The sequence below is a fragment of the Passer montanus genome, unplaced genomic scaffold, assembly GCF_014805655.1.
Source record: "Passer montanus isolate IOZ18808 unplaced genomic scaffold, ASM1480565v1 scaffold67, whole genome shotgun sequence".
In the NCBI taxonomy this organism is placed as follows: Eukaryota; Metazoa; Chordata; class Aves; order Passeriformes; family Passeridae; genus Passer; species Passer montanus.
Genome location: NW_024371815.1, coordinates 563872 through 579826, shown reverse-complemented (window position 1 = coordinate 579826; position 15955 = coordinate 563872). Strand labels below are relative to the sequence as shown.

At 38.1% G+C, this 15955-nt stretch overlaps 1 protein-coding gene across 1 annotated transcript in view; it reads right to left on the bottom strand.

Annotated features, from left to right (window-relative positions):
* Positions 1-15955, bottom strand: part of SLC2A9 (solute carrier family 2 member 9) — a 100264-nt gene that overhangs the window by 33412 nt on the left and 50897 nt on the right. Inside the window, exons 9-10 of the mRNA XM_039728955.1 lie at positions 9509-9696; positions 6007-6117 (exon numbers count right to left, since the gene is read on the bottom strand). Of these exons, the coding sequence (XP_039584889.1) occupies positions 6007-6117; positions 9509-9696 (299 nt within the window). The remainder of the gene's footprint in view (positions 1-6006; positions 6118-9508; positions 9697-15955) is intronic.

Sequence of the window (15955 nt, the reverse complement as noted above, 5' to 3'; positions counted from 1 at the left end):
AACATTAGAACTGTTTTCTGTGATAACACCTGAGTTATGTGCCAGGCAGTGTAGGCTGATACTTGTTTCTGTGTGATCATAAACATGCATTTGTAGAAACCTTTACCCAGCCATGATGGTTATCACAGCTAAAATCACCGAAAATGTGTAAAAAATATTGAAACCAAAATTCACACAACACAAATGTTTCGTGATAAAAAGGCAACTGATATACAAACTACATTAACAGTTCACACAACTTACTTTTGTCTGTCAGGAAATACTTGTGAATAAAGTTAAAGATGTAAATGTCAACCTTTTCACTTGAGTCAGCTGCAGATACCAGGGCTGACATAATGAAAGCAGAGTGCATTAAAATAGATCAGACAAGCTTCCTTGGATAAAATGAATGTGCAAGCAAGTCCTGCAGTCCAAATGGGAGGTTGTTGCATACTATTCCCTACTTATATCCTGCCTCTAAATTATACTAAGCAAACCCTGTCAGGTTTTCTTGATGTCTCAGCTCTGTGAAGAAGTTTGCTCTGTAAGTTAATGTCAAGAATAGCCACACTTTCTCCCTCATGTATAAAGGCCTGAGTAAGACTTTGTGACTAGACTCAGACTTAACATGGCAAGCTAACACTGTGTTATTTCCATTTTAAATATCAGGACTAAAATGGATAACCTCATTTACATGACTCTATGACACAATGTGTAGTGTCTTGTACCCAGGAAAAGGAGAGGAACAGCAGACTGAGCATTATAAATTGGGGGGTTTTTGATTCCTGCTTTGATGGGTATCCATTAGTCTACTGCTTAAATATCAGGACTAAAATGGATAACCTCATTTACATGACTCTATGACACAATGTGTAGTGTCTTGTACCCAGGAAAAGGAGAGGAACAGCAGACTGAGCATTATAAATTGGGGGGTTTTTGATTCCTGCTTTGATGTGTATCCATTAGTCTACTGCATGAATTATTTGTTTAAAAAAAAAAAAAGCGGCTATTGTATTTAAGTGCCTAAACTGGAATTTAGAAACCTAGCATCAACTTTGAGGACAAAAGCACCATCCTTAAATAAATGTCTGTCTGCAAGGTTCTCACATCAATTTGCCTGCATCTGTATTAAAGCCACAACAGGATCTTATACAACTTCTGCAGGTACCTGTCTAAAGGTTACTCTCAGTAAAGCATGGAATTGATTGCTACATTTCTAAGCTCAGCCTGAAGTTTTTGCAGTAAGGCATCCTTAATCAGCTTCACTTGGCAGTGAAATTTTCTGTTCACTAAAGATGCTCTTTAAAGATACTTCATACCTGCCAAGACCAGCACAGCCAGGACATAGACCATGCAAGGACTTATCTTAGCCAGTCACTTTTGCCTCAGCAGCTCTTGGCAACAGCCCCTAGGGCAGCACAAAAACACTCATTTCCTTATTCCTATTTTGTCCCTTCAGTAAACTGTAGATATTTCTGAAGCAAAGCTCCTTCTAGTGATGATTCAGTTGTTAAAAGTGTTAAGTTATCAAGTTTATGCTATAAAAGCCAGACTAGATCTCAACCCTGATCTGTGACAACTTACTGTGGCTGATGCTTTATTTTCTAATTATGGTGTTTGAATGCCCTGATGCAGATAATCCGGAATAGATTGATAAAAGAATTACTCAAACCCAATGCTTTTAATGCTCAGCAGCAGGAGATACATCTTTAAAACTTTCAATTTCTGAATATATCCTACAAAAGAATTTGTGCTACACAAATGCAGCTTTCAACCATACGCACCTTGGGTTTTAGGAGTAGTGTGGTAAGGCAGACCCTCTTGGTGAAACTTTTTCTTCTGGAAGGCGCTACACATTTACTTCAACACATGCAGCCCTCATCTATTCAAAAGTCCATGTGTATTAAAACAATTAAGAAGGAATAATGTCTTTACGTAAAAACAATCTGTTGATCTCTTGTGGGCTAAGGCAGTGTGCATTAACACAGTCTCTCTCTGCAGTCCACCCTGCAGACAAAATATGTCCAGATGCCTCTGGCCTTTGACAAGCACCATGATCTGAGATGCTGCTTGCCCAATCTCTTTGCTACTGCTCTCTCTATCTGGGCTGCTACAGACCAAGATATCACCTTCAAATTCTGGTAATCCTTGAGCAACAACTTGTCAGGGTGAGGGGGAAAAATGCCATGTTTGCCCTATTCATGACCTCTCTACTTACATCCAGCTGGAAATTATGGATATGTGAAGGCTGATTCTGACTGTCACATGAGACTGCATTACAAGTCTTACTAAAAGTCAGATTCTAGCAGAATTTCCTAGGAACCCTTGAGATTCTAGCATTTGTCACCTCTTTTTTTTTTTTTTTCACTTGCTAAGACTGGCTCTTACTGGAACACATTTCTTTCTCTTCTGACCCAGAGTTTCAAAGGAGATATCTTGCATCATCCTGTGGAAACCATGAAACCATGAAGGAAATGTGATGGAGATTAAAACACCTATGGAAGTATCTGGAATACCCTTTATTTAAGATGTGCCATGCCCTGAGCAGGGAATATTTCCTTCTATATTGAGAGCTATTAACAGTAAAAGAAACAAAGAACCAGTCTAAGAGCCACTTCTCATGACATCTTAAAGCAGATTAAAATCATCTTGCTAAAGAAGGCTGGCTTCCCTGACTTCTGTGTGATACTGCAAAGGATTTCCTACATTCTTTTGTGGTCTAGAACTGCAATGTATTTTAACTCATTCCAGGCTTCACACAGCTTGTCTCTGTCACAGGCTTTTAGTAACACCTTCATGCATCATCCTATGGGAAATACTTAGGGCACAGTCTTCTCAATATAGTCACATCTAGACTCTTTCTGTGAACACTATAAGAAAACCAAATTTGGTGCCACAGATGGCAAAATTGGATGTGGGATGCTTCATTTGAATAACATTCTCTTTTATTCGATGCTGGCTTCATGGAGGAGGGAAGGAATCTTTTCAGACATTTCCTTCTGTCTCCCCTTCTATTCACCCTGCTGTTGTGTAAAGAAAGGCACTGCAAAATTGTTCTCTTTCCCCACTGAGAGTAAGACAACAACTAAAATTAACCTGAATTACTAAAACTTAGAAAACAGCAACAGTAATCAATCTTACTGAAGAATAACAAAGTTTGTGGTATGCCCTCACTTTAGAAGTTATAGAACAGACTTCAAATAAACACAGGGAATTATTTAGGTACATTCCACCCTGCTTCAAAGAATTGCATCAGGTTACATAACTTCTGTAACATGTCTATGAGTAGTAAATCTATTCAGTATTTCATTCCAGAGGATACAAAACTTCAGAAACAAACTGAAATTAATGGGCACCCCACTAAAAAGTAATTGTCTAGCCAGTCCTCTAAATCAAATCTGTGTTAAACACAATGGCTGTAATTCTCTATCATTAACCAAAAAATATACAAAAAAATTATATTGTCTCCCTAGAGAGAAGCTAGGGCATCAGGTAAGCAATGCTATACATACTTAATGAAGTAAATTAGGAAGAATTGGTGTCAGCAGAAGTTGCAGCCAAATTATGTGAATGAAAGGAAAATTATGATGCATGTTTCATCTTTCAATGTCTTGTTTATATAGCTTTTGCTGGAAAGAAAGAGGGATGGAGCTGTAGGCAAAGCATGCTACAAGTGGGCATATCAAGGGATCTGAGGCAATGCAGAGCTATGAAAAGGATGGAATATTAATTATCTTTCCTCATGAACCACATCAACATTATTACTGTTGTGCTGCTGCTTCCAAGAGATGTATTAAAAGGAGACTTTCAAAAATTTTCACAGTTTCAGTATTTTATCTCCTGAACATTACCTTGCTTCTCCATGAAATACATCTCTATTTCACTGTTTTCCTTTGGCATTCATAAAGGTTTCATTGACTGAGGTCATCAATGCTCAAGTATTTTTACTGAGGCTCAATCCCATGATCGCCTAATTTATGTATAATGACCACAGATGGTACAGGATTTCTAGTGGACATTTCCAATTGGTATTTCATTTAAGAGGACATAAACTACACATTTATAACTGTTTACCTTTACTGAAATCCTAGAGTTTATTGTTAGTAAAATCTGGTTTCTTCTAGCAAACACAACATATTAAAAAATACCAGGAAAATTGAGTTCTCTTCTTGCTTTCTTCTGTTTCTTCCCTGAGTAGGAAAGGCAGGGCACCTGGCTTACCATTTAAAGCTGTGAGAGAGATTTTTTTTAAATGTCAAAAGGAGACATTGGGAGAGGTTGGGAGTGGGAGGAATCCCCTGTCCTCAGCACTAGGCATGAAAACTCAATGGGAATTTACTAAAATAAAGAAGCTGCAAAATCTTCAATGGAAAAACTAAATTCATGCTGTTGTTCCTTTAAACAACAGAAATGAAACATTTAAGAAGATTAAGGAAATAAAATTAAGGCTAAAAAGGAGTGTGCCCTGAACTGAGAATTTGGAAGGGAAGAGGTGTATTGGTACATCAGCATTTCCAGAGGCACAGCAGGCAGCATTAACAGAAAAATTACTTTAAAAACCCTTCTCTTGAGTACTGAAAGTTAAAACACATACCAGGAGCCAAAGCACACCCATCCACCTCATTATGTATGAAGAATGTGCTCTGAAGAAGCCCCACAAACTGACAGCACAGAAGGAATTGAAAAATAACAGACCCTATTTATAGAATGGCTTTAATATCATGGATTCCTCTCCATGTAATTATCACCTGTTTCCACATAAAAGAGGTGTATTCTTCACTTAAATCAGTGGTAGAATGATCATTATTATATTTCCATATATCTTAAACAAAGAACCATGTGTGCAGTATCACAAAGAAACCGTAAGAGGTAGACACTTTCATATTTCTCTATTTCTATCTATTAAAATGAACCATAAAATAAAAGCCTCTTTAATTAAAAAAAAGTGAAAAACAAATTTATGGAAATTCACAAACATCAGAAGGTTTTTTGTGACCCTGTAGTGTCCCTATGTCCTAGACTATAAGAAAACATGCCTGATAGCTGGATTTAGTTTAACATTTTGTAGGTCACAAGCGGTTACTCTGCCACTGAAAAGGACTCTTTTTCCAAAACCATTCTTCTGACATTTAAAAATGCTTGCTGCTGTGTTCAGTATTGTTCAAGTAGAGTTGGTATAGCATATATGAAGAAAAAATTCCAACAAAGAAAGGACTACTGGCTTGTTTTCAGCTTTCCATTCCAAAGACTTCTCCCATTCCTTCTTATCTATTCCAGTGCAAACATAAATGTATTTCCTTTGGCAATTAATTGTGTAATCACCTACTAAAATTTGAAGTTTTAGTTTGCTCATTTAGTGTATTTTTTCCTTAGTCCTAGTCCTGTGCATAGATGAGTTTTTCTATTAACTTCTCCCTCTACATCCAGAGCAGAGCAAAGGACCTGCTCTGGAGCTCATGTTAGGAAAGTTTGCCTGTTTGTCCTGAGTAAGGCAGCAGGATTGAACCCCACATGGGGCTCCCCTCTTCTAGCAGGCTGGCTTTACTCTTCCCCCTCCCTGGGTGGCTGTTCCTGCCAGCCACACTGAGCACCTGTAGCTGTCCTGTGCCTGAGACTTCTCCAAACAGCACCACCACTGCCCAGCAGGCACACGAGGAGACTGAGATGGGAATAAAGTGCTACCAGGTAAGGCTGTTCTACCAGGTGAGCTAAGTTATGAGTCACCACCTAATAGACTTTGGCCCTTGCTGTTTCTGCTTCTTCCTCTTCACACATACATAGCACTGCAGGACATACCAGCTTTTTCTGTTCCTTTTATGGATCTAAAATTAAAGAGCATCTTAAAAAAAATTCCAAGAGAACAATTTGGTTTAGGATTAAAATTAGAAATAATATTTTGAATTGCATTATCAACCATTACACTTAATCAGCATCCTATTCTTTTTATATTTTAAGCTGTATAAGAAAATAAAATCTAATAATATTAAAATATCAAGCATGCCAATGGATTTTCATAACCATACTTACAGAAAAAACAGCAGCCAGAGTCTCAACAGCACCAGTACTTAGTGTAACATAAGGGATTGTTTCACGATTGATCCCAGACTCACTAAAGATGTTGTTTGTGTAGTACCAGATCTGTATCAGAGAGAATAAAATGAGTTATTAATCATTATAGGTTGAACTACAATATATTGGTATTCAGCCCAACCATCCAGTCTGCTTGAGGTGAGACTTGTTAAAACTCTGAGCACTCCCAAGTCACCGAGGGCCAAACAGGACAACAGATGTAGGGAGAGTGCAAATTCCAGGTGGATTAGGTACAATGCTGCTGTAGTTCCACTTGCAGACCCAGACAGAATTACAAACAGCTTCAACTCAATTTAACTTCATTCACTTTAGGAGTAAATCAAAGAAACTCACTTTAAGCTTGAACAACAAGATACAAATGGGTTTTGTGTCGCTTACAAAGCAGGTTGGTGTAGCTTTATGGAATACTTCAATAGCATGCAACCACAGAGGAAAGAATAGGAAAGAGATGTTGTGAGGCAACAAGAAGAAGATGCTCATTTTTGGACAGAAGGAGTGAGGTGTTTCTTCTGCTGTAACATTACTGGAGTCAAGCCATCCCCCCAATCTCTCTTTATTATTCACAGGAAGAAAAGAAACTTTTAAGATTAGAGGTGCTTGGGGAAAAGTAATATGCTGTTTCAATCATAGGCTTGAAGTAGCTAAAGCACAGCAATACAGGTTGTATGACTTAGAGAAAGTCAATCATGTTTAGTCAGTAAAACCATATCCAGCAGTGACAATATCCAGGCAGAGAATATATATAGTGGCAATATTCTAAACAAGCAAATCTGGTAAGCATCAGGGTCTCATTCACATCAACTTCCCACTTTGGGAACGACTCCCTTAGAGCAGTATGTCATACAGTGTATTCCTTGAAATGAAAAGTATAACCTTCAGCAGTGAAACTTCACCGTAGTTTTGTGACTTCTTTAGAACTGAGATAAAATGGTGGAGGATAAGTAAGTTTATTATGGCTCATATGTATCAGGTAAATGTTAACAGAGTAAAAGAGACTAATAAGAAATAATTTATTTATGTCAGTTTAGGTCAGGCTGTCTGGTATTTTGTTATAATTGAAAACATTAACATGATCGGAGCTTCACCATGATTTCTGTTCCATGTGGAAATAAACAAATGTACAGTTTTAAGCAAAACAAATTTTTATCTTAAGTAAATCCTTAAAAATAAGCAAGTTTTCTCATGTGCTAGCAGGACAATTACAGAAATCTGCCAGTTGGTAATTTCCCTGGAGAATGACCTGAGATTCTTGCCTGAAGGAATCCCAACTTTCCCATATGCCCTGTGCAGATGGTAGCTGTGGAAAAGACCAGACTGACTAACAGGGCACTACAGACAAAGCAAATGAGTTAGAAGGAGCCATCCCTGCCAGGAAAACCTGGCTGGTGCTGGCTCACACCCAGCAGGCTGGCTCAGATGCACTCAGACAAAACAAGATCCAGGTTCACCAGTACTGGACTGGACCTGTCCTCTCATCTTGGAACTTTGGGTGACTTGAGCAGCATCAGTCAGGAAAGCAAAGCAAAAGAGACAAGTTTTTGAAGTCTGGTCTCTTAATCAAGTGGTCCAGCTATTTCTCTGAACCTCTCTCTTAATTTTCTTTGTTTTACTACTAACTGTTACTAACAACTGTTTAAATAATCCATTTCATAACACAATTTTTGTGTGAATATTTTTTTTTCTTGTTTGGTGACATTGCACGAGAGGAGAAACAGAGTAATAATTAAAAAGGAAGGCTTGAAATAGCCAACTCAACACACAGGTTTCCTGACAAAGACAGTTTTTCTGAGGCATATTTTCAGAAAGTGGCCATCCAATGGCACTTTTAAGTTACTCTGGCATCCATTTTGGACTGCACATGCCTGACTATCTATCCACACTCTCACTGAAGCCATGAGAGTGTGGCTTTGTTCTGCCACAGAATACTGAACAATTTCCGTCAGCTATTAAGTATCCTCAAAGTCACAAAACTCTTCCATTTTCCCTGAAAATTTAGCTGTGATCTTATAGGCAATGCAACGTGCTCCGTTATTTGAACAGTCTGTTTATTACTATAAGTGTCATTTTTTTTCCCTTATGTGTTGATAAATCTTAAAAAGACTGGATGACAAGATAATTTTGGGGGTTTTTTTCTCAAAAATTTATCCACAATGAGGAATAAAATAACCTGCCATTAGCACTGAAATCCTACCATTAGAAGAAAACACCACCTATAAAAACATTATTGTAGTTTAATCCACAGGATGAAAAACTTTTAATTCCTTCCCTGTATTTTGCAAAAAGCTTTTAGATACCAGAGTTCCAATTGCATTAATCTTTGAAATGGTCTTAGACAAATCACTTTTATTTGGAGTCTTAAAGCTATAGACATACCTGAGATAAGCCTGAGCTAATGTTCACAGATACAAAAGCACATATATTTATTAGCCCTGGGGGGAAAATCTAGCTGGAGTGTGCTGCAGAGCTCAGCAAGAGTTCCTTGCAGCAGTGAGAATATTGCTTTTCATATATATAATCAAGTAAAGCCTTTGAACTATGACAAAAAAACCCTCTCATTTTGAGGTGCTTCATGAGAATATTTGTTTTGTGCAGCATAAAGCATCTAAGCCAGATGCCACAAGCTGCAGCAAGGACAGTTCTGGCTGGATATAAAGAAAACACTTTTCACAGTGTAAGTGGTGTAAACACCTGGCAGAGGTTGCCCAGGAGGGTTATGGACTCTTCACCCTTCACAAATGCACAAGGCCCTTGGTAGCCTGGGACAGCCCTGAAGCAAGGGCTTGGATCAGGTGGAGGGATCTTCCAACCTAAACTGTCCTGTGACCTTCTCATACAGGCTCAGACAGGTAGTGAAAGAGACTTCTGATATCCATTAGTCTCAGACGTATTAATGGTCAATAGGATTCACTCTTTTATGTATTTTCCCTCTTTTGCTTCACTTTCCAAGACAGGAATATTGAAACAACAAAAAAATCAAACATGCAGTGCAACCTTTTAAAATCATTTATAGAAAGTTTTGATGACTTGTGTAAGTACTGAACCAAATGAATCCAACCTGAAATGTCTACTGAAAAAACTCTGAATAAGCATGGGGTGTATTCAGAAACAGAGAACCTGAGTACCAGAAGTGAAAGCTGCATGCTTTTCTTTTGCTGATTTTCTTTTCTACCTTTTCAAGCATTCCTTCAAAGTTAACAAACACACAAAGTTAACACAAAGTTAAGAAACATGGCTTTCCTCAAACTTCTCTTGTTTTAAAAGCCCCCAGGCAATACAGATCTCTGTGGATCTTCCCACTCATTGCTCTCCCAGAGTCATTGCTAATAAGAAACAGCCAAAAAAGGGAATTCATATTGGTCGGTAAATAGTGTAACCCAAACCTTGTGATAAAGGAAAGGAGTTCCCCAGGAGGTGCCATGGCCTGGGGAAGGACACTTACAGCATTTAGCCCACAGAGCTGGTAGCAGCCCATGGTGACGACCACGGTCAGGATCTGCCATCGCACCGCGCGCGTTCTCAGCAGCTGAACCACCGACACCAGCTTGGTGTTCCTCTGGGCCCGAGACTCTGCCAAAACTTCTTCTATCTCGTGAGACACATCATCTTTCCCAAGGAATTTCTGAAATGCTACAAAGAGAGGACATGTACTTTAGGCCAGACTCTTGGCACTGTGTTCATTTATAACTGTGTTGCATCTTTAAAATGGAAACGTTTGGCACAGACAGGAGGCATACATGGGCTACAACTTAATTATTCTTCTGCCAACAACACCATTCTGCTCTGGATGTGATTTGGTTCATCCCTGCTATTGGGCTCAAAAACTGAAACAAAACCATAAATTGTCACCCTACAAGATCTCTCTTATGTTATTTCATATATAATACAGCCTAAGGTCCAGTGAAGAGTAAAAACCCTGTGTGACTCGAAAATATTTATTACCAAAGCATCTCTGAACATTATTTGACTTGGCTACTTTTACAGCCTAACAGTATAGCTGGCTTCATTGCAGGAGATAGATTGGATAGAGAAGTAGGAAGATGTAAAAATGCATATAAGTCTGGGAAACCAAGAAAAGGCAGACATTGGATAGCTAAACAATAGCTACTACTTTTCATATTACCTCTTATTTTTACTAGCATATAGGCAAGAATTCACTTTGTCAAGGTAATTAATACTTAATAATTATTAGAAATAATTACCCAGAGCAGTTCCAGACTTTATACTTGTCAAGGGAAATGGGAGTCATGGGAACAAATTTACATGGCCAATGTAAGCAACCAAGCAGCCTCATCTCCCCAGAAACACACCATTTAGTACTGCACACTGATAGCTTCCTGAAATATCCTCCCACTGTGGATAATACAGGCTTTCCACCTCACACCTCCTCCAAGACAGAGATACCCCCAGCTGGATGTGATGTGTCTCCACCAACCTTGTTTGACAGATATTGTCTATGCAAGTGATACTTTTGTCTCAATCTAATGAACATACCCCAGGGGTTGGCATTTTAAAAGATGTTCAAAATGCTCATCATCTCAGAGTCACTGCAGAAAAACAATGACATTACAAACACCCCTGCAACAAGGCTTTGTGACCCAGTAGGATGCTAACACTCAAAACAATCTTTTACACAGCAGGTCACTTAAATTTGTAATTTTTATTAAATGAATAAGCTAATTTAGTTCACCTAAGAGTAAAATAAATTTTTCTTACCCACAGCTCTGCATAACACTGCCTATAAACAAATGACCACATATTTCAGTATGTTTACACACTTTGGATTATAAAAAGCACTCTGATGGTCAAGAAAACTAGAGATATTGACATCCAGACTTTATTTAAATTTTGAAGTTACAAAATTTTATCTTTTCAATTGTTACCCAGGCCAATTAGTGGCATTTCATTGTTTTGAGGGATAGGTCACACAAATGAAGGCACTCTGATGGTCAAGAAAACTAGAGATACTGACATCCAGACTTTTAGTGGCATTTCATTGTTGTGAGGGATAGGTCACACAAATGAACTGGTGGCCTCCCAGAGCCTCCCTCTCTGATACTTTGGTGAATGCACAAGGCTGCACATGCTGCCTGCTCCTGGTCTGGCAGTGGAGGGAACTAACAAGCTCTGGGCCAAGCCTTTCTGAGGCACTTAGCACTTCTAATGCATTTTAATGGGCCTCACCTGATTCTGCCTAACAAGGAGGATGATTTTTTTAAGGGATGAACCACCTCTGGGTGTTGAGTTAAGTCGTAACATTCGTATATTCTGATAACCAGTTTCTCTCTTGTGAGAGAAGAGGTCAGAATTTTTAAACCTCTCAGTAAAAGCACGTTCACTTATCTTTTCACACAGACTGTACAACCAGAAATGTATTAACAAATTGGGACCTCAGAACTAAAATTTTAAGCTGCTCAGTTTTGTCCTTCGTTATTGCCCATTTTTAAATAAATAACATGCTAAACACTAATTTTAACAGGTGTGATGTATTTAAAGACAGTGATGAGAAATGTAAAATTAGAACAATGTGTGCCTACAGCATGTTTAAGTCAATGTCTCATGCTGAAATTACACTTTCCTCAGTACTATTAGAATGTACATCAAGAAAAATTCAGGTAAAGATGAGAACAACCGGACATATATCACCATAGGCTTCCATGAAAGTATTCTCTCTGATTTTATGCATCTGGTTTATCAGTCTAAATTAGGTCAGTGCATAATTTTATTTATTTTTCCTGTCCTTAAAATCCTCAGCATTACTTTAGGTCACACAAGTCAAAAATATAGGTGCAATCAAGTAAAAAGATAGCAATCTGTCTTTTTTTGCACAAGGGAGTTTGCTGTATTTGTAGAGGGACAAGGAACTAAAAAACTGCAATCACTAAAATGGTCAAGTACAAGGCAAGAAAAACAAAAAACCATAGACACCAGATTTATTTTCTTTCCTTCATGGCATTAAGCAAAAAGATGTAAATGCACTAGGCAATGGTGATGGATGCTTAAAATTACCAACAAGTCAAGAAATACTAAGAAATTACTATGCTATCCATGCATAGTTTTGAATAGACATCACCTTCTTGGAGACACATTTTTTTGCTACTCAACATCTTTAATTTTCTTCTATTATCAGCTTCTCAGTACCATAAGAATCACAATTTTATATATAAAAAAATGTGGAAATAAATTCTGCATGAGCAGGGAGATAGGAAAACTCAAAAGCCTTTCAGAGTGTGATGTTCAATTTATTAGTTTTGCATTCCAAACCCTGGCATCACTGGCACTGAGAAGCACAGAAGTCGTTCCTCTCCTCCCTGCAATGACTCATTTCCCTCCGTGACTGGCTGCCTCTCCCTATAGGGAAGCTTTATTTTCATGTAACACTTAAAATGTCTAAGGAGTTGCAGTTCTAGAAACTTTTAAAACTTTCCAGATTCCTATTTAATTCCCATGGATCAGAAGGTTTTAGAAGCTCAGCCTCCAAAAGCTGGAATACTGCCTTCATAAACAGGAAAAGAGCTGGATGGTTCCAGCCAAGGGGAAATAAGTCAAGAAACCCTTTCATTTATTCCACCAGTTTTTATCCATCTCACCTAAGTGAAGGTGAAGCACCTGAAAGAGGTTCAAAGATCTGAAAAAAGTCAGTTGGTACCATCCCTAAAACCAACCAGGCCTTTAAATTAACTGAAATGAGCACTCAACACCTCAGCAACACAGGGAATTACTAATTCTTTTTCCACTATAGTACTTCCAGGACTGTGCAAAGAAAGCAGTTGTTATCAACAGAATTAGCATATCTTTGAGAAGAAATTTTAAAATATCAAAATGCTATTGAGTGGTTTACAGTATAAAGTCAGCACCAGGCAAAGGGGAGCAGAAAAAGAGAGGTGGTCAAAGTTTGTTTGGGCTTATTCTTTGAAAAGAAATGGACAAAAATTAAAATAAGCTGTGGGAGTATTATTATCTGTTTCCCAAGGACACATTCTGATGATCACATCCCTGATGATTAATTATATTAAATCATGTGTCACACTGTCTCACATATCTTTATCTAAGCTCTGCTTAAACAGCATCTTCTTTGGCCACTGTTGTAGATAGAAATTTCCTGGTAATGACTCCATGTAAACACAGAAATAATTCACAAAATGAACCAACAGTTATTTCATATAAACTAATTTTAATAGAATACTGAATATCCATAAGAATAACATCATGTGTCACACTGTCTCACATATCTTTATCTAAGCTCTGCTTAAACAGCATCTTCTTTGGCCACTGTTGAAGATAGTACAAATTTACCAGTAATAACTTCATGTAAGCACAGAAATAATTCACAAAATGAACTAACAGTTATTTCATATAAACTAATTTTAATAGAGTACTGAATATCCATAAGAATTGGATGAGGTATATCTTCCTAGGAGAGATATAAGTATAATAATGCTATTTAAATCTACTAAAATATAGTTAATCTACCAGTATGCAGCGTAGAAAAATTTAAGAAAAAAATCTCAGACAATATGACCGCTGGTAAATTACTTTAGGTTTTTCCCACATGTCACCTTCCTCTTCTTCTAAGTAAAGAACACAGATCTTTTTTGAGTTATTATTTGAGTTGTATTCCTCATCCACTTAAGGATTACATCTTTACCTGTTTCCATGTGTAGTTTTACACACATCAATAAGCCTGTTCAGGTTCACCTGAAACTAGCCCATATGTACAGGTAAAACAAAACATATGCACTCCACCCTAAAATAACACAAGAACTCATAAACAGAGTTATATTAAAGGTCCAATGACCTAATATCCTTTCTAAAAGATAGGAGGCTTAAGAAAATTTTTAAAACAAGTTATTCACACCACAATCACTCCACCTTTTGGCAGGGAAATATCTGAGATGAAGCCTTCACAAAAACCCAGCAAGTGTAGTAGTCATGGCTGTATCTTCCTTTCCCATAAGAATAGTTTATAATCCTTGCAGATATACAAACCCACAGAGAAAAAAAAATAAATCATATATGTGCTTGTTGTCAGTCATAACAACTTATTTTAATCGCTGGATTTGCAGTAAGAGCTTCCTGCTGTTAAACTTTGGGTTTAATACCTCTCCAGTCCATGCGGGCCCCCTGAAGGGCTTTGTAAAAAATTGGCTGCCTGTTTTTTTAAATCAGGAGTGGCCTTGCTCTTTTGTCACATGAAAAGGTATCAACCCTAATCCATCCTTCTAAAAATTTAAATCTATGCTTCTCATTATACCTATTTTAATGCTTCTTTCATAACCATGGGACTTCTAATGTATGACTGAACATACTAGATGAACAGATTTTGTATGTCACCAACAGATGTTGCTGTGACATTTTATCCAAGTTGTTTGACCCTTAAGACATAACAATATTCTTTTCTCTGGCAAGCTGGGATACCAGCTGAATTCCATTATTGATTTACATGACCTGCTACTGTAGCTGCATAAAAAAATGCAGGATTCCTCCCAGTGCACTTCAAAAAAGACATCTCAAATCTCCAACTGCAAGTGTTAATAACCCATGTTGTCAGTCATAACAAATGTTCAATTTTATCACTACTACTGATTTTATTTATTTTACATCATTGTGATACTCACAGATCAGGGGTGCATGCACTTGGCATGCAACTAATAGACAGCCAGTGTGAAATCCCTGTCTTAACTGTCCTGGAACTTGGATGGTAAACTGATGTAATTATAGCAGCAGGTTTTTCTTTTTCTCCTTGTTTCTATCCCTGTCACTTTTCATTTCCATAATCTCCTTCTAAAGTCCTTCTCTTCAACCACTTGAATACCCATTTCTCCTTTGCTTTCTGGCCTTGATTAAGAAGAAGGATCACACCAGTTAAATGCTAGGCAATTTCTTCCCTTCTATTCTTATAAAATGAGAAGAATATTAGTTATGGGAGCTGGGAGAGGAGCTGGGGTGGTTCTGCCCTTGCTTCATTAGCAGACTTAGTGTCTTGGGCAAAGCAGGTTTACAGATTATGCTGTTGTTCCAGGGGACTGCTCTCTCCCCAGAACACATGGATCAGTTCTCCCACATTCTGCAGTGAGATAAGAATATGAGAGATAGTTCAGATCTTTTGGATCTCAGGGAGTAGGGTAAAAGCTGTTGACATCCAGGAAGATGAGTCAAGCTCATCTCAGTGCTGCTTTTGGCAGCAGACAGCAGCAAGTCAGACAGGGTGTCCGTGTGTCCGATCAGCCAGACGTCGGCTCAGCCGCTCACAGCCTGCTCTGCCTGCACGGCTGGAAAGGGGAAAGCAGAGCACTGGGTAAAACCCCTTCTGGGGCTCAGGAGACCTCACTCATCTGAGGCATCGCTGCCCCTGTGCCCCAAAGAGCAGATTCTCTCATGTGGTGTGCCTTAGGCTTGCACATGATGCCTCTCTAACCCTCTACCCTCATTCCTTCATTTTTTCATTTGGTCCTTCCCCTTCTCTCGGTCTCTTATTTGCCCCTTAAAGACATCTGCTGGAAAAGAGGTTGTCACCACTTCTATTTTGGTAGTTAAAGACTGGTTGTCTCCTGAGACAGAGAAGAAAAGGAAGGGATGAAAGCAGGGCCAAAACCTTGTGGAAACTCAATGACCTAAATTATCTCACTTAGTATTTTTTCTCTATAACAATTAGGAAGATTAATGTTGCCATCTCCATTTTAGGAGCTCTGACATACATGCATACTTTAGAGAATTTCATAAAGTCTAACAGTCATCTGCTTTAAATACAGCAGACCTTTTGCAAATAATAGTTTTATATTTCCCTGACAATGTATAATCCACAGTGAAATATATATTTGCATGAATAGCCTTGATCCATTAAGGGAACGAAAAGGGATTTAGTCAGTAGAAAGAGTTGCAAATTTCC